At 36.8% G+C, this 24,553-nt stretch overlaps 1 protein-coding gene across 4 annotated transcripts in view; it reads right to left on the bottom strand.

The window, feature by feature from the left end:
* Positions 1-17,402, bottom strand: part of atp2c1 (ATPase secretory pathway Ca2+ transporting 1) — a 51,091-nt gene extending 33,689 nt beyond the window's left edge. The window contains exon 1 of one of the 4 annotated variants that reach the window (XM_042489548.2): positions 17,283-17,402. In XM_042489548.2, the coding sequence (XP_042345482.2) occupies positions 17,283-17,306 (24 nt within the window). In that variant the 5' untranslated portion in view covers positions 17,307-17,402. Of the gene's footprint in view, positions 1-2,740; positions 2,862-4,040; positions 4,064-4,256; positions 4,279-17,282 lie in introns of those variants that run through there. The other 3 variants (XM_088084715.1, XM_088084716.1, XM_042489547.2) reach the window with 3 other exon arrangements.
* Between the last annotated feature and the right edge of the window lie 7,151 nt (positions 17,403-24,553).

Below are 24,553 nucleotides of genomic sequence, written 5' to 3'. Positions count from 1 at the left end.
CACAGACACAAGCTCTGAAAATCGAACTGTTCCCCCGTGATAACAGCCCTGAACTAAAGGGACATATTTCATAAATTCAAAATATTGTAACCAACTCTGAAAAATCTACCTTCCTAAAAAGTGAATTTTGCACTGTTCTTTGGGGAGTTTAATGTGAAACTGGATCTCTGTTAGTTGCTACCAGGGTAGCAACTAACCAAGATGAAGAAAAAGTGTGCTTCAGCTTGGATTGTCACCAGTTTGATCTCGGGCTGGACACGAAGGGTTAATCTAGGTGGGAAGAGTGAAAAAGCAGAGTTTTCATACCCACCGCTGAGGAGTCACTGAGAGAGGCCCAAAACCCAAAACCCTATCCTGCTGAGCAGTGTGAGAATAAACTGGTGTCCCGTGGCTCCAGCGAGAATGAATTCCAGGTATTTCTCATCTACATTCAATGTTTTCACAGCTCGAGTCTGAAGGCGAGATAACTACAACCAGCTGAACCTGCTGTAGCCAAAAACTGAAGAAAAAAATCACCACCCTGCAGCTTAATGTGATAAATAAACAAACTGAATCAGCGACGTGTAAACTCGGCAAAGTGAAGAGGTCAGTATAGTAATGACGAATGACGCTGCTGAGGAGCACAGACACTTTCTACTCGCCACAAACACAACCTGACTGCAGGTGCAAATGTTAGACTTCCTACAGAGCTTTTTAAGTGTCAACTACAACCTCTAAGACTTATTTCCCCATGAAAATAAAACAGCAAACTGCAGCAAAACCAGAGCGTCTGATAACATTTCTCTCTGGAAAACTGCAGGGGGAACAAATATTATTCAGTCACTGGACAAGAGCTGGAAGTTTTATCACCAAACTTTAAAAAGCAGGGAATGCTGTAAAATCTGCTCCAAAGCATGAGAAGACATACGCAAGTTTATCCAACCTGTTGTTTGAATATATTTTGAATGTCAAAGGACTTAGAGGTCACATGTTACTGCAGTGTCCCAGACTTCCAGTTTCTAATTCCAGAGAGGTTTTTTTACAGCCTCTTTTTGTCGTAGTTTTGTCCATCATTTTAACAATACAAACGTGTTTAAAGCCCCTCATAACATCAAATATTCAAGATTAAAAAAGAAAAATTTGAATGTGGAGGCTCATGCAGGAAATTGGCCAAAGAAAGAAAAAGAAAAGAAAAGAAACTGCCCGCACACTGTCCTGTTTGCAATAATATTTTGCAATTTACTTTGCAATAAGCTTTGTTAACCCTTAAGGCCCGCTTTCATATTACAAACACTTGTATCACTCTCAAAATTGGGCTGTATAAAATATTATACATTAAGGTTTTTTCACTGACTTAATGTTTTTAACCAACATCAGTCCTGGCAATAAATACAAATTACTCATAAATTTTCGAGATTTTAGCCCTTTAAATGTTTTTGTCATGATGCCACTACGTTTTTAGATTGAAAAAAAAGAAAAATGAATTATTCGCAATATACTACATGCAAAGTTTTTTTAATGGTCACAGCCTGGGACAGCACACAAATAGCATGTATTTTCTCCATATGTACAAATATTGTAAAAATTACATCATCAGTTGGAAAATAGTAAAAATGAGAATTTCCAAGTCAAAAGCCCAGAATAACACCCAGAAATAATACAAGTCATGTTTTTCTGCTCTGATGGCTGTGGGATCAAAGATGTCAGTTTGAATGGGTTTCAACGGAGCACTTTTTGACCTTAACAGTCTGAATGTAACTATTTAGTTTCCACAGTGTATTTTAGACTTGTTGTAGGAGCTGAGCTGCAAATTCATTGATTACATTCAAATACACAATCTGGACAATTTATGCCATATGCATGAACACAGCCAAAATGACCACAAGATGAAAGAAAACCACACAAAATGTGTCAAACCTTCCCTGAGGGTTAAGCAAATGTTTTGGGTTTTGTATATCAATGCAGGTTTTGCTGAGAATTATCATATTTGATTCGAATATGTTAAATACACACAGACTGCAGGACCGACAGTGATTTCAACTCATCGTCTCTGACTGGCCTCGTCTGTAGAATTGGGCTGATTTCCGTTTGCTGACCGATTTGACCTGCATTTGCCGTAAAACAGATTCTAGCTATCTAAAAAGTTCCCTTCATCATCAATCTGTGCCAACAATGTCATGGCGCTAAATCTACAACTCAACAGAGTCTGACAAGATGTGAGCCGAGCACGGCATCATGAAAGAGATCAGTTTCAGAAGAGGCAGGAGAGCGACACACCCTGTGTTTAACAGAGAGTTGAGGAGACGAGAGGAGACATGGCAGAGTATGGGACATATTTGAATATGACAAATGAGTATATGACAACATTTTGGATTTGAAACTGATGACAAAGATAAGCATGACTGACTGCAGCTGACGCGATTTTGAGCTCAACTTTTACCAGATTTATACATTTCAATTAATATCTGTTGCTTGCTTCAAAAGCACCTTAAAGGACGAGGAACGGTGTATTCAAGTTCAAATAAGGAGTTATCAATACGAAACCTCCTTTCTTCAATACAAAAACCTAAATAAAGTGGCAGCTGACTGGAGGGAGATCGCTATAGGGAGCCGAAAGTTTCGGTAAACGACCATCACTAATAACAAGTTAGGCTATTTCCTGTTGGTTATATTAAACATAATTTCCAGTAAATGCCACAATATAAACGTGTTATCTGTTTGAATAGTACCAACGTAGGCAAATAGCAAATAAACTACTCACCCATCTCCAGTCTGTTCTCGTGAACACAGCCGATAGGTACATTTTTTGTTTATATAAAGGAACAGAATTGCCTGTTTATTGGATTCAGTGCGGACAGAGAGCTCTGATATGACACGATGAAACGTGACAGTCAGACTGTAGTTTGCTGTAAGGACACTGTGTCATTATGATCCATCAGGGAGTGGCTACTGAGTCAAGTACAATAACTACATATTGGGTAAACCAGTTTGGTCAGGTGTTTGGTGTTATTTCAAACAGGTTTAAATATTTTTACACTGGTCCTGCCCTTAATGTAACATAATAGAATATATATACTATATACATGTATAATCTAGCAAGAAGTGCATAAACAGAATGATAATCTCTCTTATGAAAACATTAAACTTGGAAATTTGTGTGTTCATTTATGACATTCATATCCTTTATATTAGCAAGACGCTGACTGAGACAAATGTTTTTTTAAGGCCTTTAAGAAGAGAAAGAAACTGATGATGCCTGACGATGGAAACTATTTGGTGGGACTGGAAGCTATCAGTGCAGCAGTGATACTCAGCTTAGGGCCTGCGGGCCAAATCTGGCCCCTGATAGGGTGCCAGGTTGCTCTCCAAACATATTCTAATTCACAATAAAAATAAAGTGATTTATACAGAGAATTGTTATTTGTACTTTTAGTATATACAAGGTGCCAGAGTGCATAAAACTGCATCAGAAAAGAGCTTGTTTATTGAAAAAAAGTACCAGTGGAGGATCCTCTACACCTAAGTCCTAGCAAAGAAAAACTTAAATGCTAGAAATGTCCTAAAATCCTAGAAATGTCAAAAAATCTTCAAAACATTTTATAACCCTAAAACATCCTAAAACTCTAGAAATATTCAAAAATCCTACAAATGTCTTACAATCCCAGAAACGCTCTAAAATCCTAGAAACATTTTAAAAACCTGGAAACGTCCTAAAATCCAAGAACCTTCCTAATTTAAATCCTAGAAATGTATAAAATCCCAGAAATGTTCTATAATCCCAGAAACGTGTATGGAGGTGCCATGGCTGGCCCCTGGCCTCCTGTCATTATGCAAAAACGGCCCCATCAGACAAATCTGAGTATCCCTGATTTGCAGAGCTTTTGTCTGACTGACCAGAACTCAGGAAAAGGACACATTTTGTAGATAATGCATTTTCTTGTATGCATTTTCCAGAATATTTTAAATTAGCTTAACATGACCGGTTTATGAATTGTCCTCGTAACGGCAGGTACGATCACCTGTGATCAGGTTGAAGCCAAAGTTCAAGAGAAGTTTCTTACTCTTGTACAGACACCGGCTTCATCCGACCTCGTCCTCCTTCATTCAGCTCTCTTCAGATCCGTCACCAAGACAATAAAAAACTCCATAAGCATTAGCCAACACTCACTTAGTATTCGCTAAGACACACGTGGACATCCAGCATCTACTCTCCTCCTCACATCTCTTAATCCTTCATTAACTAAGTAAGTAAGTAAAATTGGCATTTATATTTTCACCTGTTGCTTTGGGCAAACCTTCGTCCTCTGCTTTACAGACTTTCCCTGATGGAGTGGGTTAAGGAAGTGAGAGGCTGAGAGGATTGGTTTTTAATTAGAGGCTTAAAGGAGGATCTTCCTTCTCCTCACCTCCGCCTGATGGATTAACAGTCTGCCCTCTGCAGGACGGGAGGACAGCTGCAGTCACAGGACGAAGGTTCAAGGCTGGACGGCTGTTTTACTTGCAAGTTAGTGTCACTTTAAAACAAATCAAAATAGTGACGATGTTTCCACACCACAGGCACTTCTCAAATCATTCAAAATAATTTATTTTTCTATTGTCCACCTGTATGAACAGTTAAACTGTGTTTCACTAAAATATGTCAAAATACAGCTAAATATATTTCAGAAGCAACACTCAAGTCGGAGTGTATTTGTTAGGGATGTCCCGATCGTATCTCAAAGATCGATATGTGGGCTGATCTAATCGTTTTTAACTGAAGGGGATCAGCTGTATTGAGTTTGTACTTTTATTTCAGTGCAACGCAAAGTGGATTTGAGAGCTATTTCTGAGGACGTATTTAAGTGCGTTTACTTTGTAATTTTTTTGGAAAAAACAAATCAACAAAAAAACAAACAGATGCAGCATCAAGTGGATCTAAAATCAATTTATGAAGACATTTTAGTTTGTTTACTTGTTATTTTGTGTGTACTTGTGTTGTACGTCGCTTTGGATAAAAGCGTCTGCTAAATGAAATTGTAGAATTGTAGAATTGTAGAATTTTCTAGAAAAAAAAGCAAATACTGTACTAAGTGGAAATTTGATATAAAGATATTTTTAGTTTGTTTACTTTTATTATTTTGTAAAAATGAAATAAAATAAAGCCTTTAAGGAATTGTTTGGATGCAGACATGTTTCTTTTATTGCACTGAAAAGCAATCAAACTATCAAACATATACACTGGATTGATTTTAAAAACTTATCAGATAGGGACTTGGTATTGGCAGACACTCAATATGACTCGGAGTGGGATCGGGGGCATAAAACTTGATCGGGACATCCATACAAACAAAACAAGCAATGTGAAGACGTCACTTTGAGTGATCATCAAGAAACTAACCACCAGATTAACAGATAACATAAACAATAATAAACTGCAGCCTAAACTGTTCCAGACTAATTTAAATTTATCTCACAGGCTTACAATAACACCACGACAGATGCAAATTAGAGCCATTCACTGACAATGACTGTTTATGTCAGCCCAGTAGTAATTAAATTAGTCATGTGATCAGATGTATTGGGTTCTGTCAGCTCCGGAGATAACGGTGATTGATCGTATTATACGTTTCCTTTGCGGTGTTTAATCAGAGCAGCACGTCTCAAAGTCACAGCAGAGTGAGGGAAACATGAAGGCAAACAGCTCAATCAAAGAGCTCACCACTTCCTGTGAAAACCCTGTGTGTGACTTGTATCTGCACTGATTAGAATTAAGTGCTTCCTTGATAATAATAGTCTTCATTAATGATGTTGACAGCTTGTCTGAGCAGACGAGTAAACAAACCACACACAGCAAGAGCAAGAGAGACGCAGAAATGAAGAGTATTGGGGAAAAAATAAAGTTTGAGCCTGATGACAGAGGACCTCCTTCTTACCCAAAGAAAGACTGTGGACAAACTGAAATTAGCAACTGATCAACAGCGAAAGCAACCAGGTCACGAAATGAGCACATGAAACACATGAACACATGAAAGTGGCTTGCTTCACTCATAAGCCAAAAAAAAAGACAAAAAGAAAATAAATATAATAAATAAGTAAATAAAAGTTAATAATAACACACTGCAATAATCTATTGGTGCTTTAGAGCAGGACTATCCGACCTATCCTGTTACTCATCCATCAGATTTTTCCTCGATCATTTTTATCTGTAAGTCACTTCACTGTTAGACCTATTCACATACAAATGCATTCTCTTATCTATTAGTTTACTGATTGTTTTATTTTATTTTGTTTTATTTTACCTTTCTTTATCTTTCATGTGTAGCTCCTGTTGTACCATGTTGTATTGTTTTTAAACTGATTTTATTTATTGATTTTATTATTGTCTATTGTCTCTTTTTTTAAGTACTTTGTAACTTTGTTTTGAAAACTGCTTTACGAATACATTTTAATGTTATTATTTTAATTATTATGATGATTCTAATTATTATTAGTGACTCTTTGACGAGTTAAATTACAAAATTTATTCAAATACTGTGTCTGACATTATCAGAGCTCAACTTTAATTGATTTTTAATGAGTTATTTAAAAAAAAAACAGCCCTGTTTTAAAACTTTAGTGACTAACAACACAAAGAGTCTGCAGCCGTTCCTCTGGGCTGAATTCAAATTTGCTGGCGTTGAACAGGCAAAATGTTTGACATGTTCATCATCCAAGTTTTTCATATTAACACAATAAAGACCAGCTGAGGCAGATGGGAACGTCATGCAGGTATTTGGTCATTAACTGAAGTACTGGACACATTAAAAGGATTTTTTAAATCAATAAGTCATATCACGTTACCTTGACATTATGAAGAAAACTTCTTTTTTCGTTTTTCTCTGATGCCTCCACGGAAAACAGCAAACATCTTGATGTATTGGGAACTTATATTAAAATATCGGTTTCCAAACTTTAAAAGAACTCCTACAGTATATTACAAGTCTTACTTATCTAGTTGTATGCTCAGCTTTTCTCCAATGACGTGCAATTTCACTACTATTTAAAACTAAACTGACACTGAATCTTAACTATGCTCTCTTCACCGTTAGACTACAATACTGAGGGGTTTTTTAGCGAAGATGCATACAATATTTGCAAAGTTGTAGACTAAGACCAACAAATCAACAACACCAGCCCTAGAGCGATGCTGCTAGCAAAAAGCTGAAAATTAATCCTTTGAATACATATGTAAAGAAAGTATAGTAAAGCAAACTTTAATTAAAAAGCCCTTTGTGAATCTACAAGGGGCTGTACAGTGCAAATAATAAAATGTACACAGAATGCAAATACAAAACACGGATACAGAAAACACTAAAAATTACACCGAAGGCTAACAACCGTTACAGGATAAAGTGCTTCTGAAACAGGTCAGTTTTGAACAGCTTCTTCAAACCATCGACTGACTGTAGACCTCAGTGATCTCAGTGTGGGGAGGGCAGCACAATCATCGAAATTCAAAATCAACAAGTGTGCATATGTTTCCCTTTTTTTAATCATTCTGCGCTGCCTCTCTAAATTCACTTCTTTTTGCGAGTCAACAAATGCAGTGTAGGCGAAACTCATCATGAGTTGTTTTTATCCTTCAGTAGCAGTTTGAGTTGGGTTGTAAGTAACTGATCCATTTATCTAAGCAAGTAGAGTGCGATGAGTGAATGCGAACTTTCAGAGCCAGCACAATGAACTTGGGGTTGACACACTACAGCCTCACCGTTCACTGGGGCCAATATTTACCATTTTGCTGATTATCTTTGTTGGCGTTTCATTTTAATGATCGCCGATAAAACTAATTAATAAAAAAGTGTTTGTACTACACTCAACCAATGCCAGGAAAAGCAGTCTGCAATACAAGCAAAGCATGTGTCAGCATTGGAAGAACTTTTACTTTGTAAAAATCTCAGGGAGCTTTTTTATTCATCAATTCTTTAATTAGATTTTCACTGAACTGAAAAAAAATTGCTGGTAACTTGCTGTATATGATGTTGAAAGTTTCAGTTTTGATTAAACATTTACATTTAAACAAAGTTTTGCATTGGAGTTTGTTTTATTCCAAATTCTAAATTTTGACAAATATTTTCATTTTTATTGTAAATGCATATCGGTTCCAAATATTGGCTATCAGTCTCATTAAGTACTATTAATCTGTATCTATATCAGCCCTGAAAAACCAATATTGGTCAATATTGGTTTTGCACACATACCAAACATATCATCACCTTTAGAAAATCTATTTGTGGTGGCAAATAAGTTAGTTGTGCGAAATGAATGTATAGGACACTACACTGAGTAAGCTACACTGTGTCATCTTTAAAGTGTAACCACAGACTCCAGCCTCATTTTAATGGACTTTCATGCAGCATGCAAAACAGAAACAAATAAACAGGCGGAAAAAACAAATCAAGGCTATGACTAGCTCTCAAATGTTTCAGCCCATCCTCATCACAACCTGCAGCCTTTTATCACCATTTCCCAGCAGCCCCAATTAGATCCAGGTCAAACTCTATTAACAGGTTGAGAGTCAGAGCGGGCCGAGTGCCAGATTTCTGCAGGGATCTCAACATCATTGTCATAAATCTTGAGAAGTAGGCAGCAACAGACCAGGATCTGGACTTATGCACACAACATAACTGCTTTATAACCAGGATCTGGAGACAGACCAACCATCACTTTACAGCATTTTAAGTCATTTATAGACTCTATACTGAGGAGCAGTGTGAGCTTCAAGCACTCCAGCAGGTGGAGAAAAATTATATTAGCTAATCATCTACAGTTGTGGCCAGAACAACATTCATTCATCTTAAATTCATATACAAAGGAAGAAGTTGGGGCTGCAACTAACAGTTGGATTATTTTCTCAAGTCATCGATTAACTGTTGGGTTTCAAATCATCATAATAGGGGGTGTCAAGACTCCCCAAATCCATAATTTGATGTGAATTGTGTTACACTTATATTACTTACCACTAACTTGTATGGACAGGCAGAGCCAATTCCTCTCTTTCTATACTTTATATGTTGAAGCTTTCTCAATAACGCTGAAAAAAAACTCTTATATTTCAAGCATAGCAGGTGGAACTAATGCTGTGACTAACTAGTTTTTTTCTTATTGAATGTTTTGAGGCATGTAACTGCACATTTTATTAAATCACTTTATTTAACATTGTAATCTTCATCTTAAAAATCAGTATGATTTTAACTGGATTAAATAAATATGTCTATGTATATTGTCTATGGAACCGCAGCTACTGTGGTTTACTTGCCTGAAGCAGTTGGCAGCATCCAAACTTGATTTTTACCGTAAACTACAGAGAGAAGCACAAACTTCATATGTCATGGCACAACAGTAGCTCCCAAACTGAAAGCTGCCTCAACAGTCAGTCTTCGAGACTCCGAACTGACTGGAGGAACCAGAAGAACATGAAAATGAGTCTGGGTGTTACCTCATCGTCAGAAAAAATCTCTGAGGTGACTGGACTGCATGCCAACTTGTGTGTAAGGAAGCTCTCATCAAACTTAAAAGAAACAAACACCATCATAGAAATAGAATATTTCCAACATATTCATTCATTTATGGTCACCTACCACAATCAAAACATCTTTTGATTTTATATTTTTTGCATTATTCATTAGTAGAGCTGTTGGAATAGCATTAAGTTATTCATTACGCCACACTGTCAGAGCACAGAGAGTACTCTGAGCATGGACGATGCAGCAGAACGTCAGACACATTAAAAATGAAACCATTCCTTGTACTGGGTCTAACAGTTGCTTTCACTCGCCTCTATAGCGGCTCCTCTAATCCATCAATCTGATCAGCTCTGACCAAAAAGACTGATTTATTGTCCGTCCTGCAACTCAAATTCCTCAAACTGCTGCTGACAGAAAAAGGAACTAATTACAAATTCCGTGTTTTTAAACAAATATTTGACTAATGTTAAATTAGCATTTTCAACAATCTCCCTCCAGAGCTCTGGTACCTGTTGCACTGCCCACTTCTTTAAGACTGCTAAAAACCAGACTATGCTCAATTTGTGGCTCAACAACAGTGCTGACATGCAGCCAGAACAAAAAGAAATTGTTCCTGTGATTAGCCATACAGTTCTGATCACCTTATACTACAGGGCAGCATAGGTTGCAACTCGTCCGACCTGAACAATATCAGATTGTTCTCTATTGAAAGACTGAATATGTTGTGCATAACAGAATCAGTACAGTATGTGATTTGTCCTGTATTTTTGTACACACCCTACTCGAAGTTGGCAACATTTTGACATAAGAAATGATAAAACCAAGAGCAAAAAACAAACAATGCTTTGAGATGGCTGTCAGAGATGGCAGAGGTAGAATATGTCATTGTTACATTATCCCCGCTGATGTGTAACAGATGGTTTGTTCCACATGTTTTATTTCCCAAATGCTCTAGGAAAGAGGATCAAAGTACTGTTTTTAATGGCTATCTTAACTTGAAAATTTGCCTATAGCTAACACAGGCACATTTATAGTAATGTTTATTAATGTGCGCTGTCCCCGTAAATACAAATAAAAAATAAAAAACATAAACCACTGGAAATCAACAGCGCCAGAGGTCGAGTCCATAATTGATGCAAGGCATCATGGAGGCAAGGAATAAAGTGGATAGAAAATGACACAAAATTCATCACAAACACATTATGTGCACTGAGGTTGTAGCACTAAACACCACAAACTGTTGAGGCTTGTTTACTTATTCTCTGAGAAGATACTGCTTCCTTCCTTTGTCAGAATTTTGAGTAGGTGTCACAACAGAGTCTCAGATGTCACCCTGACACAGCAGCCCGACTAAAACACACCAGCGTTGGCTCCTGTCGTGTGCTGTAAGCCAGCGCAGGCTTGTAATGAACAACAGCTCCAGTTTCAATCTTTCCTGGCCAATTAGATTTCAAGAATTATGTTAAACTCCACATGCCGACTGGCTCCTCGCCAAAATGGCTATTATCAAATGCTGTTTGCTGGCGTTCGTTTCACTTCCCGACTGAACACATTGACGGAAATCAAGCAGGATGATTACATGTTTATCAGCCACTTTAACATGAAGATCAGCTAAGATCTGTCCAAAATGGTCATGAGGTTGACAAACCAACACACGCACACACACATTCCCACCCAGGTCAACATTACCCATTAATGCTGTTGAGATCAACCACTCAGTAAGTTGAACTGTTACAGCACGGTTTAACGTGATGATCTACTCACTGTAAGCTGAAAACAAATAAGCAGCTCTTCAGAATATAATAATAGTATTTGCACATCGCGGTAGTGCTCCATGGTTGCAAAATGTGACTAAATGCTCACAGTCTGGAGCTCTGCAAAAGCCCTGCTTTGTGTGTGTGTCTATGAGAGGCAGAGAGCTATGGAAGAGAAAGGGAGAACCTAAATGCCAGTGCATGCTCTAAAGGTGAATGACCCTAAACTGTCCACCAATGAACTTCTCTCTGTCTTACTTTTGGAGGACGGTTTAGAAGAAGGGTCCAGAAGGATTGCAGGGAAGCACCGAGTGGATGTTACCAGACTTAAAAACGCTGCCAAACAGACTAACTGTGGAGACCATTCGTCAGTGTGACCCCCAACGCAGACAAGAGCACCCTTTAATGGAGGGAAGCAGCAGAGTGTGAAAGAGAAACTGAGAGGATGCTACTCTCTACAAATAGGTTATCATGAGGAGGGAGGGAGAGTCTGTTTAACTCCACCACCTTAACACAAACACAGACACATATCTGTCCCCACATCCTCTTCCTCTCTTTGGCAGGTACACAGCAAGAGCAAACACACCACCCTCGGTCCGACGCTCAGTCTCAGGATTAAATGACAGTGTTTTTTTTAATGTGATTCATATCCTGAACACCGCCTCGCATCCTGTTTATGGTCTTATTATTCAGGATAAGCTGCTTATAGGTGTCTTTGTGTCCCACTCAACCAGGAATAAACAACATGTTAGCTTGACTGCAGAGCCGGCACTCACCAATAAAACCTACAATTATCTGCTTTTCACTGACGACTTTTAAGTGTTCTCCACTGTGCTGCTGAGTCATACAATCATAATTATCATTTCACTATCATCAGTAACCACGCAGCTTATTAAACGCCACCATCACACTCCCGTTAATGGCTCTGTTCTCCATGAGGATGCTGAGTGGTGTTTTCTACAGGGATTATCAAGTTAATTTGTTTACTTAGTCATTTAAATCATGAATTATTAAGCATACAAAATGTCAAAATAATAGAGTGAATGCCCACAGGCTATTAAATGTGTCCATTTAGAGAAAAATGTCAAAACAATAGACTGAATGCCCACAGGCTATCAAATGTGCCCATTTAGAGAAAAATGTCAAAAGAACATCAAAACAAACATTCAGTTTGATATAAATAAGATGAAAATTTTCACATTTGAGCAGCTGAAATTATCAAATTTTGTATTGTTTTTTTCTGTATCATAAAAAAATTATTATCATTATATTTTAATAGATGCATTTCCTATTGATGGACTACAATATATTGTTCGTTGTAATGTTTTGGAAATCTGTGTTTTTTTAGCAATAGATGGTCAAAACCAAAACAGCATATGATGATCTTATTGTTGGACAGAAGACAAATGTCATTTCAATGTTTGTGAGAAAAAAGAAAAATAAAGATCTTAAATCTTATATTTGTTGGAGCCAGTATGCTCTGCCTCTGTTTGCATGAAACGGTTCAAAGACAGACATATTTCCAGGGTTTTCCCTGCACACAGAATTATGTCATAATAAAAAACATTGCATTATAATAAGATCTGCACTGGGTGCGTTTCTGTCATTTGAAACTGCAATTATGGCATAATGCCTATGTGGTGGCACTGTGTTGTAATCAGCACAGCACACATGGAAAGGCGTAGCCAGAAATACATCTTGTACTGACACTTCAACGTTTACACTGGTGAAGCAAAAGAAAATAAAGTATTTTTTTAAAATCAATTTTTTTCCACCAACATGATGTCCGTTCATTACAATACACATGAAAATGACAGCCAAAGGCAAATATTTTGAGCTAAAAAAAAACTGATTTCTCAGTGCAGTTCTCTTATATCATATAAAAACGAACATTTAAATACATATTTTTATGACAGACATTTTTTCAATATTTTCTGACATTTAATCCATCAAATAAAGAGTAGGAGCAAGAAAACTGCAAGAAATTAGTATATGTAGAAATCCTTTTTTTTTTTTTTTAAATGAGGGGGGAAAAGTCCAGAAAATTATATTTCTAATTATCATTTTTGTATTTTTTTTTTAAATTTGGAAAATCTTTTAAGCACTTTCTGCTACAGGTAATCCGCAAAATGCCAAATATTGGCCCCAATGGTCGTTTGACGCAGGTGAGAATGCCGATTGTACGCATTCTCATTTCACTGAAAAGCCAGATGTTAGCAGGTTTTTTGTGCAGAATGAGGCTTTATTGTAAAGAGGAGCCGAGTCCTCGCACTGACTGGTGGGTAAATATCACAGCTGGGTGGTCAGTCAGTCTGAAACATGGAAGAAATCTGTTTTTCTTCATGACAGCCAACATAAAACCAGGTGGCTTCATAAAACAGCAAAGAAAATCAGCACTGACAACAAAGAAAAGTCAGGGGAATCGAATCACGGTTTTTCAGTCCTGTCTTTTGTTATCCTGTTATTACTCTGTAACTTGTCAGGTAGAAGCAAGTACAAAATTACAGCCAAATACTATCAACAACCAGCAACAACCTGCTACCACACAACTTTAAACCAGAGTTAAACTAAAGCTGTTCAGCTCACAGTCTAACAGGGAGGTGCAGTCCTGCTGTCTGTCTGCAGCGAGCTGAGAGGAGGTTCAGGGTGTGTCTGAGCCCGATGGATGTTATATTTGTTAACACTGTTTGAACAAACCGCTGAAGTCACACTGATGCTGCTGCATCCGCTCAAACACAGACGGCAGTGTTACTCTCATATCTGGGGCAGCTTCACCGTGGTCACATGCTCAAAAGTTTAGCTCATCTTTGCTTGGTAAATCCAGCAGTTCGTCACCATGAGTTCGATCACATTATATCATTAGGATCTTAACAAGGTCGTATTTCGGAGCTGTGTGTCTGTAGTGCCTCACCACCTCAATAGTCAATATTTGATCAACCTATCAGTTTATTTCAGTGTCTTCAGTGTGAGTTAGTTGCCATTTCAGGATTAGACTGTGGTCGAGTAGTAAAAAAAATTACATTGCTTACATTGCTTTTGCTTAACTCTTTTCCTTGACCTCGATGGAAAACGGCATAAGATGTGAAGGACAAATCATGAGGACAACCGTGTTGCTAAGAGAAACTGACTGCATCTCCACAAAGCTCCATAATGATGTGACAGTGCCTGATATTGATGTGGTTCTGCCAAAGTGAAACTACAATGACTATGTTTACATACACAAAATATTCCTTTTTTCTGCATTTATTCCCAAAAAGACGATATTCCTACAAAGCTGTTTACATGACTAATGAAAATAAATATTCCACTAATATTCCTGTTTACATGCAGCCGTGCATACTCTGATTAAAATGCCCTAAAATGTTGTTTATCACGTCAAAATATAGAAATAAGGAACAGCTGGAGATGCTTATCATTTTGAACCAAAATAGGATTTTGATGAGCTGATAATATCTTGCATCCCTAATTGAAGTAATTTCTAGCATTTTAGGACGTTTCTAGGATTTTAGGACATTTTAAGACTTTAGGATTTTTCGAGGATTTTAGAACGTTTCTAAGATTTTATGACATTTCCAGGATTTTAGGATATATGGGGCTTAGCTAAGACCTCTGTCGGGTGGTGCATAAGCTCAGTTTCACTGCTGAAGAGTCAAAACTGGTTATTTGTAGTACAACATCATCTCACTTCAGTTCAGGAATCAAAATTTCCCTGGAAAGTTCATATCAGATCAATAATCCAAGCTTGATTCTGATCCAGGATCTCTATTATTTGGATGAAGCAGCTAATTATGTTGTGGTTTCAGTGCATTCTTAAAATCAATACACCTGTTTCAGCGTTCATATTTTAATTATAATATCTTCTGCTGTTTATGTTGTCTCAATACAGGACATCGTCATTCAGTAAAGGCAGCTGAGTCCCCAGAGTAAACACTGCAGGAGAAGCCGGCTGCACTGCACGCATATTAAGATTTAAATAACAACTAAAATCTCACAATGCAAGTTCTCAATATGAATTACACTGCTGCTCAACATCGCAGTGATTCTGCATTCCCGCCCAACGAACAAACACGACTCTATTGTTTACGTTACATCACATGTACTGACGGCTGAACCTGATAGGCGTCATCAGGGATTCAAAAGGATTCACGTTCAATAAGCACACTCCTCTCTACTCCAACTTCAGGCTGGTTTGTAAAAAGATCGAGAGGGCACTTTACTTTTTCATCCTGAGCACAATATTTCATCATTACAGCTCATTATGTATTCTTTTCTTCTTTGCCTGTTATCGCTGTGTCACTATTATTATACCTACACTAGAAATCAGTTGTTCTATAGATGTTTTTCCCTTCAATAAGGGGTACTTTAAAAAAAAAAAGTATAATTCAGACACCAATTAATCATTTACTATATTATTTCAAAGTTTTAACTTTATATATTTATTTTAAAAAATAAAATAAAACAAAGTAAATTGAAAAATAAAAACAGCCACCACCGTACTCTAATAAATACAGAGCAGTCCTAAATATATGCTTTTGTATCAAGTGCTTTTATAGATGTTCGAGTGTGCTTGATATGATAAATTAGGAACATTAGCCCTTTGACACCTCGCCAATTTTCTCAATTTCTTTCAAAAACATGGAAAAAGGGCAGTGAGACATTAATTGAGATACTGGTGAACAGTATAAAAGGTGAAAGATTAGCACAAAAAGAGAAAAGTGGGGGGAAAAAAACCAACAGGTAATGACCAAAAACAAAGATCTAAGACAAAATAAAAGTTAGAAACAGAAATGGCAATATAATCATGCGCTCTCTCATTCTCTCTTTAGCTAAAAAAAAAAAGAGTTAAAAGAGTTAAAAAGAGAAAAAAGAGCTAAAAATTAGATTTAAAAAATAGAAATAATGATAAATAAAAAGGTATATTTATTTTGTATCCTAATCTAAATATAACTTATAATAATTGTAGATATATTTTTCAAAAATTCCCCCTATTCCTGTGGTAATTCACATTTAAATAAAATTTTCTCTCTCTGTCTATTTCATAGCTAATTTCGGGTAATTTTCATTTAATCTTTCAATAATTTCTTGATATTTACATGACATTTTATGCCAATTTTGCTAATGCCTCTTTTGACAGAAACAGCACCAGTTTGCTCCGGGTTTGAAGGGTTAAAATGAAACCAAAAATTCGACTGAAACAGCCCAGACTGGAAGAGAAAGTGCTCTTTTATTGTGTAATGTCATATCATATCATTTCAGGTTGGGTAATTTCATACCTTTGTTTCTCGCTGAAATGTTTAAATGTTATTTGTATCTGTATTCACAGTAGCTTCTGTTATTAGTAAGTATTTTACTTTTTGTTTGTCCATGTAATGTGTGGAAGTATTTTGAGGAAAAAAAGTGTATCATGGTTTTTGTGTTACTGTTTTGGAAATGACACTGAAATGAGCAGGTAAACCAAACATGAATCATTTTAGGTTGTTATTTCACAGCTTTGCTTCACGTTGAAACGCAGCTAACTGTGTGGAGAAAACAATACGCTTATTTGAATTCAGCAGCAAGCAGTGAGCGTGTTTGTACTGATAAGACAAACGTTGGTGAAACAGTAACGCTGGTTTAAAATAACCTTCACTATCACACACGTCCATGTCACGTTAGCCACCGTTAGCTCGTTAGCTTCAACCGCCGCCGGCTACCGACCAGGATCGATGAGACACAACAAGGACGAGCGGAGACAAAACACCGACACTGGACACTTTAACTCGGCCAAAGACAGCGAAAACACACCCCGCCGATCTGTCCACCACCATGTCAACACTCAGCCATGTCAGCCACCAGCTAGCATTAGCGTCGCCCCGGTGACAGCAGAGGCTAACAGCCGAGCACAGAGCTCCACTCCGGGGTGTAAACTAACCACACAAACCGCCGCCTGGCTCCCACCGCGGCGGGGCTTTCCAGCTCCACAGGTTTCGGTGTTCAAAATGTGTCCGTTTCGTGAAAAATAAACCGCATTCTGTCCATTAAGGACTGGTGTTTTCTGAGAGGAAAAGTGAGTGGTTGTTAAACTTACCAGCAGCTCCCGTTTCTTCAGCATCTTCCGTGAAACCGCGGAGCGATTTTCTCCGACAGAACAGAGTCCACCATGACAGGCGCACTGGCGCTTCCGGACACACTTTCAACATAAAAGCACTGTTTACGTAGGGGGTGTGCCGGAAATTATCGCTTCTTTTCAAAATCTTTTCTTATTTTTCATCTTTATTTTTATTGTCATTGCTGGTTTCATTTTATCAGATTGTAAACTGTGTTTTGCAGTAGTACTGTACAGAACATATAACTGTAAAAATGTAGACACAGAGGACAAGAGGAGAATTAAAATAATAATAATAATAATAATAACTTTAATTATATAGCGTTTTAACAAAAATACAAAGCAGAAGCAGGAGGGGTTTCTTGCAGAGGGATGATAACAATAACAGCCAAAATTTAAAGTAGAATTAAACAAGAGAGAAACAATTACAAAACAACAATAACAACACATATTAATAAGAGTAAATACAATTTAATGAGGAAAAAGCAGTAAACACGGAAATAAAAGTACTAATATTAGAAGTAAAAGGAATAAAAGAACGAGTTAAAAGATAAATTAAAGGACAAACTAACATTTATGAATTAAAATAGACGACATCACATAAAAGCTAGTCTATAAAATAGGTTTATTATTATTATTAAAATTATTGTTATTATCACATAAGGAAACTACCATTTTGTCAGGTCAAGAGGGTCATAAGCTCCCTGTTCACCTAAACCAACCTCACTATGCAACTCATATATCTGATATCCCTAATGTCAAATGACACAAAGTGCAGTTCTTCAAACTGACAGTCATTGCTGGTATGAAATAAAATAAAATAAAATAAAATGTGTTGCTTTGTTATGGAAAAGTGTAGGTTTTCCACGGGCCTCAGTATGGCTTAAATTCATTTCCTCTTACAGGGCATCAGAAAAGGAGCTCCATGGGAAATATTTCACCGTCTGTTGTGGGTCCATGAGGAGATATATTTCACATTGTAAACATGCATGTGTGTACACATGTATTCATGAATTTCTATATATTAATGTATGTAAATGTTGTCTTTATTAATATTTTATAGTTTAGTTTTATAGTTTGATCCCGTCACATAGACTGCTTTGTCTTCAAGAAGCATTTATTTATTATAAGAATGGCTTTGAACTGGATTTTTTTTAAATTGACTGTTCTTACGCTTTAATTTTGAAGGCCACACCGTCTAACTTCCTGTTACGTTCCGGGTCACTTTACGCAGCGTTCAGACTGACGGCGGCTCTCGCGTGCGTCTGTGCGTCCGTGCCAGAAACTTCCTTTCGGTCCAAACAAAGATCGCGTGAGAAAAACAGGATGAGTAACTCTGTGTTTAAAAACCTGAAAAACGTGACAACGTCCGGTCAGCAGTCAGACAACAAGACACATTTGAAAAGAAACTGATTTCTTTATTTATAAAAACTAGTAAATTAACCATAAATAATAAATTAATCAATAGGTTACGTACTTTTTAATAGAGAATATTATAATCACAATTAATTATGTTCAATAAATATAAATATATAAAAAAAAACGTTTTTTGCAACTTTTTTCTATGGACTTATTTTATTTTATTTTTTTACATTATTCAGACAACGAGCAAAAAGCAACGAAAAAAGAGGTCATAGGATGATCAATACATCAAAGCAAATTTGTCTTTTAAAAAAGAAATATCACACACAGCAGGATGTATGTAAAATATTAACGAAAGAATTGTCTCTCTGGCTCAAGATATTTTTCCCACTGCTTTTGCTCCCTTTTTTGTTTTGTTATTTAGTTGTAATAAAGTAGGTCGTATACTAAAATATAAGTTATATGTAATTTAAGAAGCCAGCAGTGAGACAGCAAGAAGTCAGTACTTTTTAAATGGCCTTTTACTTTAAAAAAAATAAAATACAAAAATCAATACATTAAAAAAAAAAAAAAAAAAAAAAAAATTATATATATATTTAAATTTTAAATATTTAAAATATTCCTTCCTTGAAAAAAAAATAAAGTCTTTCTGAAGGTCTTCAGGTGCTTAGTGGCTCTGGAGGCATCAGCCAGAAAGAAGAAATGTAACATTTTTTTCTTTAATGTTTTGTAACTGTGATTATATTTGTTAAAAATATATATTGGTGCTTGTCAATTGTTGTGAAGTTTGTGGAGGATATTCAAAGTCCCTGCAGGAGGTTTTTTGGTAACTCTGTAACCTCTCATCACGCACCACCTTTTGTTCAAAATATCATAATAACACGCAGAGAATATCAAAATCAAATCATAAAGTGTGTTTTTGGTTCACTATAATCAACAAAGCAGCACAAAATGAGACATTTTGGGCTCTCCCGTCTTTTATTTTTGTGTTTTCTTAAAAAAAAACATTTACAACTGAAATCACAGCCATATATAAATTACAACAGCAAACACAATTATCTATCTTTAAATACACTCCTCTCCTCAGCACCCACTGTGATCATTAAATCCATAAAACAACCTGCGACACACCAAAGTCAAGTCAAATTCCCTTAAATTTAACTCTGAAAGAACTGCAGTCCGGTGCATAAACATGTACAGAGTGGTGTTTTTGTCTGTGACACTGAGGGAGGAAAACAGCTTCATTCTGCTGCAGTGAAACGTTCGACACTCATACACCATCCCCGGCAGACAAAACCTTCCCTGTCATCAAAAAAAACTCTCGTTTAACAGTAAACCTCCATTTTTTAAAAAAGTTTGAGTCGATATTATTGCAGATTCAGTCTTTATTTGCTCCTGACTGCAGCAGGAAATGTTGAATCTGTGATTATAATCTTTTAGTTTAATCACTGTTCCATATTATTTCAACCCACTGATAACCCAACTGGCACTTTATGTTGTTTTTATTAAGGTTATCAGTTAAAATGAAGCAACAATTTCCCTTATTACACCTGAACGTAACACGAGTCGCTCTTTGGTGAGTGTCTGGTTTGGAACAACAAACTCAACGAACATTAGAAAGAAACAAAACATCCAATAATAATATTCTGAGTTAAACTGACTATATTTAGGGACTGTTTGTTATTTATTAGAGAGGAGGGGGTCGGTAAAAAAAAAAAGAAAAATGGCAAAGGTATGTCAAATATTTTTTAAGCACTGAGGAGGGAGTTATGTTTTTTATTATATTACTGTCAGTGAGTTTAAAAGGCATGTTTTCTTTAAAAATCTCCCAAATCACTGTCAGAAACTGTGAAATATGGTTATTTATGGTAGTCATTAAGGGAAAATATTTGTAGTTCTGATGAGGGTCAGGGTATTAGAATTAAAAAAAAATAAAATAAAATAATAATAATAATAAAAGAAAAAAGACCAAAATCACACTGCTGCTACTCCCTCACATTGCTAAAAAAAATAAAAAATTAAAAAATAAATAAAAATAAAGGACAGCCCCTAAATACGACAGTTGGTGAAATGCAAAACCAAACTAAATTTCTGTATTTGAACGTGGATGTACATATTTAGTTGTGCTTTGAACACAAAAAAATCTGAGCCCACCTGGTTTTCTGTGTTTTCAGCTGCATTTCATGGATTTCCTCAGGTTTCATCACGTGACCTCAGTGTGAACTTCAACCCGTCCTGAGACATTTTCTCTTGCTGATGAAGACCATGAGATGCAGCTGAAAGCTCCAAAAAGCTGGTCGACTCTATTCTGAATTTTGACAACAAAATATTGTTTCTGTAAGTCAGTTTTCCGAAATGTAGTTGCTCTTCTATCCACATTTTTTGAAAAAAATCAAGCCAGTTTTCTCACGTTACAAAGGGTTAAAGTTGCGGAGGTTAGGATTAGGGAAACAATAAAAAATGTACCTTAAAATGACTTTAAGTTTACTGAAAGTTCCCATGACTGCAAAATAACGGTCTCGTAATAGTCGCCTGACTGGCTCATGATGACGTAGGTTATGTTTGAATTTTGGGAAAACGTTCGTTCGGTGCATGAGAGCTGCATGATTTTAATAATGTTTAATAATTCTTCTGGTCAGTTGTTTCAAAACTCCAGCAGCATGTTGACCGTTTAAAAGACCTGAACTGAAATGTTTTTGTGATTTTAATTTACCAAAGAAGCCTGATGGAGCCTAAAAAAAAAAACAGTGCATTTAACGGAAGTCTCGTCCCAAACCAGACACGCACGCACGCACGCACGCACGCACGCACACACACACACACACACACACACACACACACAGACGGAGCTAAATGAATTTTACACAAATGAATCCCTTTTTATGTTTCTTCCCATCTTTGTATTTTCTCCCTGAAGCTGAGACATTTTCTCAAACTTCCTTTAAATCACATTGAAAGGAACAAAACTTGAATATAATCTTTGTCACCGTCTAACAGCTGAGAGCGTCACGACTGCTGCAAAATGTCAAAACCTGCTGATGAAAAACTGCCACATTACTGCACAAACTCTCCGCGTCTCATTCGGTCATAAATTAATCTCTACATTTTTTATGATACAGATTTTACAGATATTAGACAGAGGTCATAATAACGAGCAGTAAATGCAATAATGTGACGTTTTTACATCCTCTAAACTCTGTGAAACCTGGATCAGTATCACCTTTATAGCGCTGCATCCAAGAATTTAAACCTTTGGAGCCTCAGAAAAACTGGTTTATTTCAAAAACGTGGGGGGAAAGACAATGAGCGACTCAGCGAGAAACATTTGAAAGAAGAGAAAAAGATCTGGGAAATTATTTTCAAAAAGGATAGGAATAAAAGTCCAGAGAACTTTATTCTTTTCATTCATTTATTCTAATTATTTTAATTTTTATGCATTTTTTCGGGTCATTTCCTTTTTTCATTGTTCGTTTGGGATTTTTTTTTGTAATTTTTGGGTAATTTTCTTGTGCTTGATATGAATTCTTACTAATTTATTGTACATTTCTTCTCAAGTTGTTCATTGCCTTTGTCCTAAGTTTTTTGAAAAACAAAAAGAAACGAAGTTGCTCAGGTTTCAAAGGGTTAATTTTAAGTTTTGACACGTTAAAAGGGCGTTTTCTGCGTTACTACATTAATCACAAGTTTTAACGTCTCCACCTGCTAAATGCATTCATGCAGTGTGTTTTCTGCTCTGCATTTTTAACCTTTATTCGACCTTTTTCCGAATGAAACTCTGAATGCTGCTCTTGGTCACACTTTCAACAGCAAATCTGACATCCTACAGCTCTGCGGTTAAAACTTTTAATACTCCAGAAATTTCCGATTGTTATCATCTGGATGCGTATTGAAAAAAAAACAAAACATTGAGAAACAAAACGTTCGCAGCGACACAGCTGATCCCTCTGAACATGCACCAACCTGAGCTTCCACCGGTTTTCTTCCGACGACTCGACCGACGCACAGATCTAAGTGATTCAGCGTTCCCGCACGAGCTCTTCAGCCCGGATCAGCTCCGTCTGCTGCAGCCGCACCAACTTCCAGGATCTTAAATGAAGACAAAGAGCTGCTGGATTCACATCGACGAGGCAAACAGAGCTACAGAGGACAGGACGGAGCGCGTCACTCCGACATCCACCAGGCGGCAGCGGAGAGGTGAAGGATACAAGCAGGTGAAGGCAGCAGGGATCCCGGGTTTGCCGGTTTTCCTCTTCCGCCGCCTCGGAGGGACGAACGCTGCAGGAAGTCATCAGGGACGTGGCGTGTTCCTGGATCATCAGCATTCGAGCGGCGGGTGGAAGCTGCGTCTGCAGTCGACGGCTTTGGGGCTGGGAGGCTGAGCTCGCTTCTTCCGGAGCTCCTCACGACCCAGAGTGCCGCTGAGCCGAGAGTACGCCGCCTTGTACTTCTTATCGAACGCAGCTGCAGAGAGAGAGAGAAGCGCCATTATTTTGTCACAGGACACACCGAGTTTGATCTTTTTATCATCGGTGTCAGTCACACAGCAGCTGAGAGTGTAAATCACTGCTGAAATATCAATAGATATTATTATTATATTCATTATTTTTTTAATCATCATTATTACTATTTAACACTCTGTGTATATGTGTATGTATGCATGTATGTTTATATATATATATATATAGATATATATATATATATAGATATATATATATATAGATATAGATATATAATGTACACACAGGACTGTGGAAAAGTCTTAGGTCACTTTGAACTTTATTTTAGCAAGGTTATAATGACCATACATATTTATTTCTCAGTAGTCTTTTTACTAAAATACAGCCAGTATACAGTATTAAACATGCAAATATTTCAGAATAAAACAAACTCATCAGGCTTAAGTTGCAAATATTTACTGTGACCTCCGTTTCCACTGAGCATGTGTTGAACTCTCTCAGGCAATATGAGATTTATAATATTAATTTTCTGGTGTATTTACAGCAGGTACCATTTAAGACGTGTCCAAAGCTCAGTATCGATTGTTTGAGCTGCGTTTTGTTATGTTTCGTTAATCTGTCTCTTTTACTCTGACAAATACCTGCAGGACCGTCGCTCCAAGGAGGTCAACTCTTCAGCTCTGGAGTTTCTTTCAATTATTTTATTAATATATATATTTTTACTGAGTTTTGACGATAAAAATAAAGAAACACATTGCTCATACAGACCCACACTCCAGCAAACAGACGCCTCTCTCTCTCTAAAAATGGTAAAAAGCAATTTTTACAACAAAAATCAGCTGTATGAAGAGAATCTTACCGACGTGGTCTTTGCCCATAGCTGCCAGAGTGAGGAAGAGGAACTCTCTGTACAAACTCCTGTCAAACACAAAACACACAGCCACGTCATTCACACACATTAAATAAATAATTCTGCAAGTAAGAAAAAAAATCTTAAATACGCGTGTACAAAATATTTATCTTGTGTGATGAAATTAAAAGTCACCTGCTATGCATGCCATGTAATGTTAATAGTCCTTTTAAGATCCTGGACTGAAGGTACATTTCAGCCTCTTGTGGCCAAAATTAGTATTAAAACTACAAACAGTTAAAAAATGTATACTGACCAAAAAAGAAAAAAAAAAAATCACCAGCAAAACCGTTTTTCATCTGTTTCCCAGTTGAACATTTTTAACTTGGATTATTTCTCACCTGTGTTACCATAGAAACAGGAGAGAAAACTATTTCAACCAAACTCAGAAATTAAAGGAATAGATCGATGTCTTTATTTAATTTGTTTAATTTTACCTGTTCAGATTTTACTGATTAAAACCTCATCGACTCTGTCAAAGCCTGGTCACTTCAGGGACTGTCCAGCAGCGGAAAAAGTATTTT

The sequence above is a fragment of the Plectropomus leopardus genome, chromosome 11 (genome assembly GCF_026936395.1).
Source record: "Plectropomus leopardus strain MGB_pleo_1.0 chromosome 11, ASM2693639v1, whole genome shotgun sequence".
NCBI lineage: Eukaryota > Metazoa > Chordata > Actinopteri > Perciformes > Serranidae > Plectropomus > Plectropomus leopardus.
The sequence above is the reverse complement of the archived record's forward strand: the minus strand, read 5'-3'. Positions and strand labels throughout refer to the sequence as shown.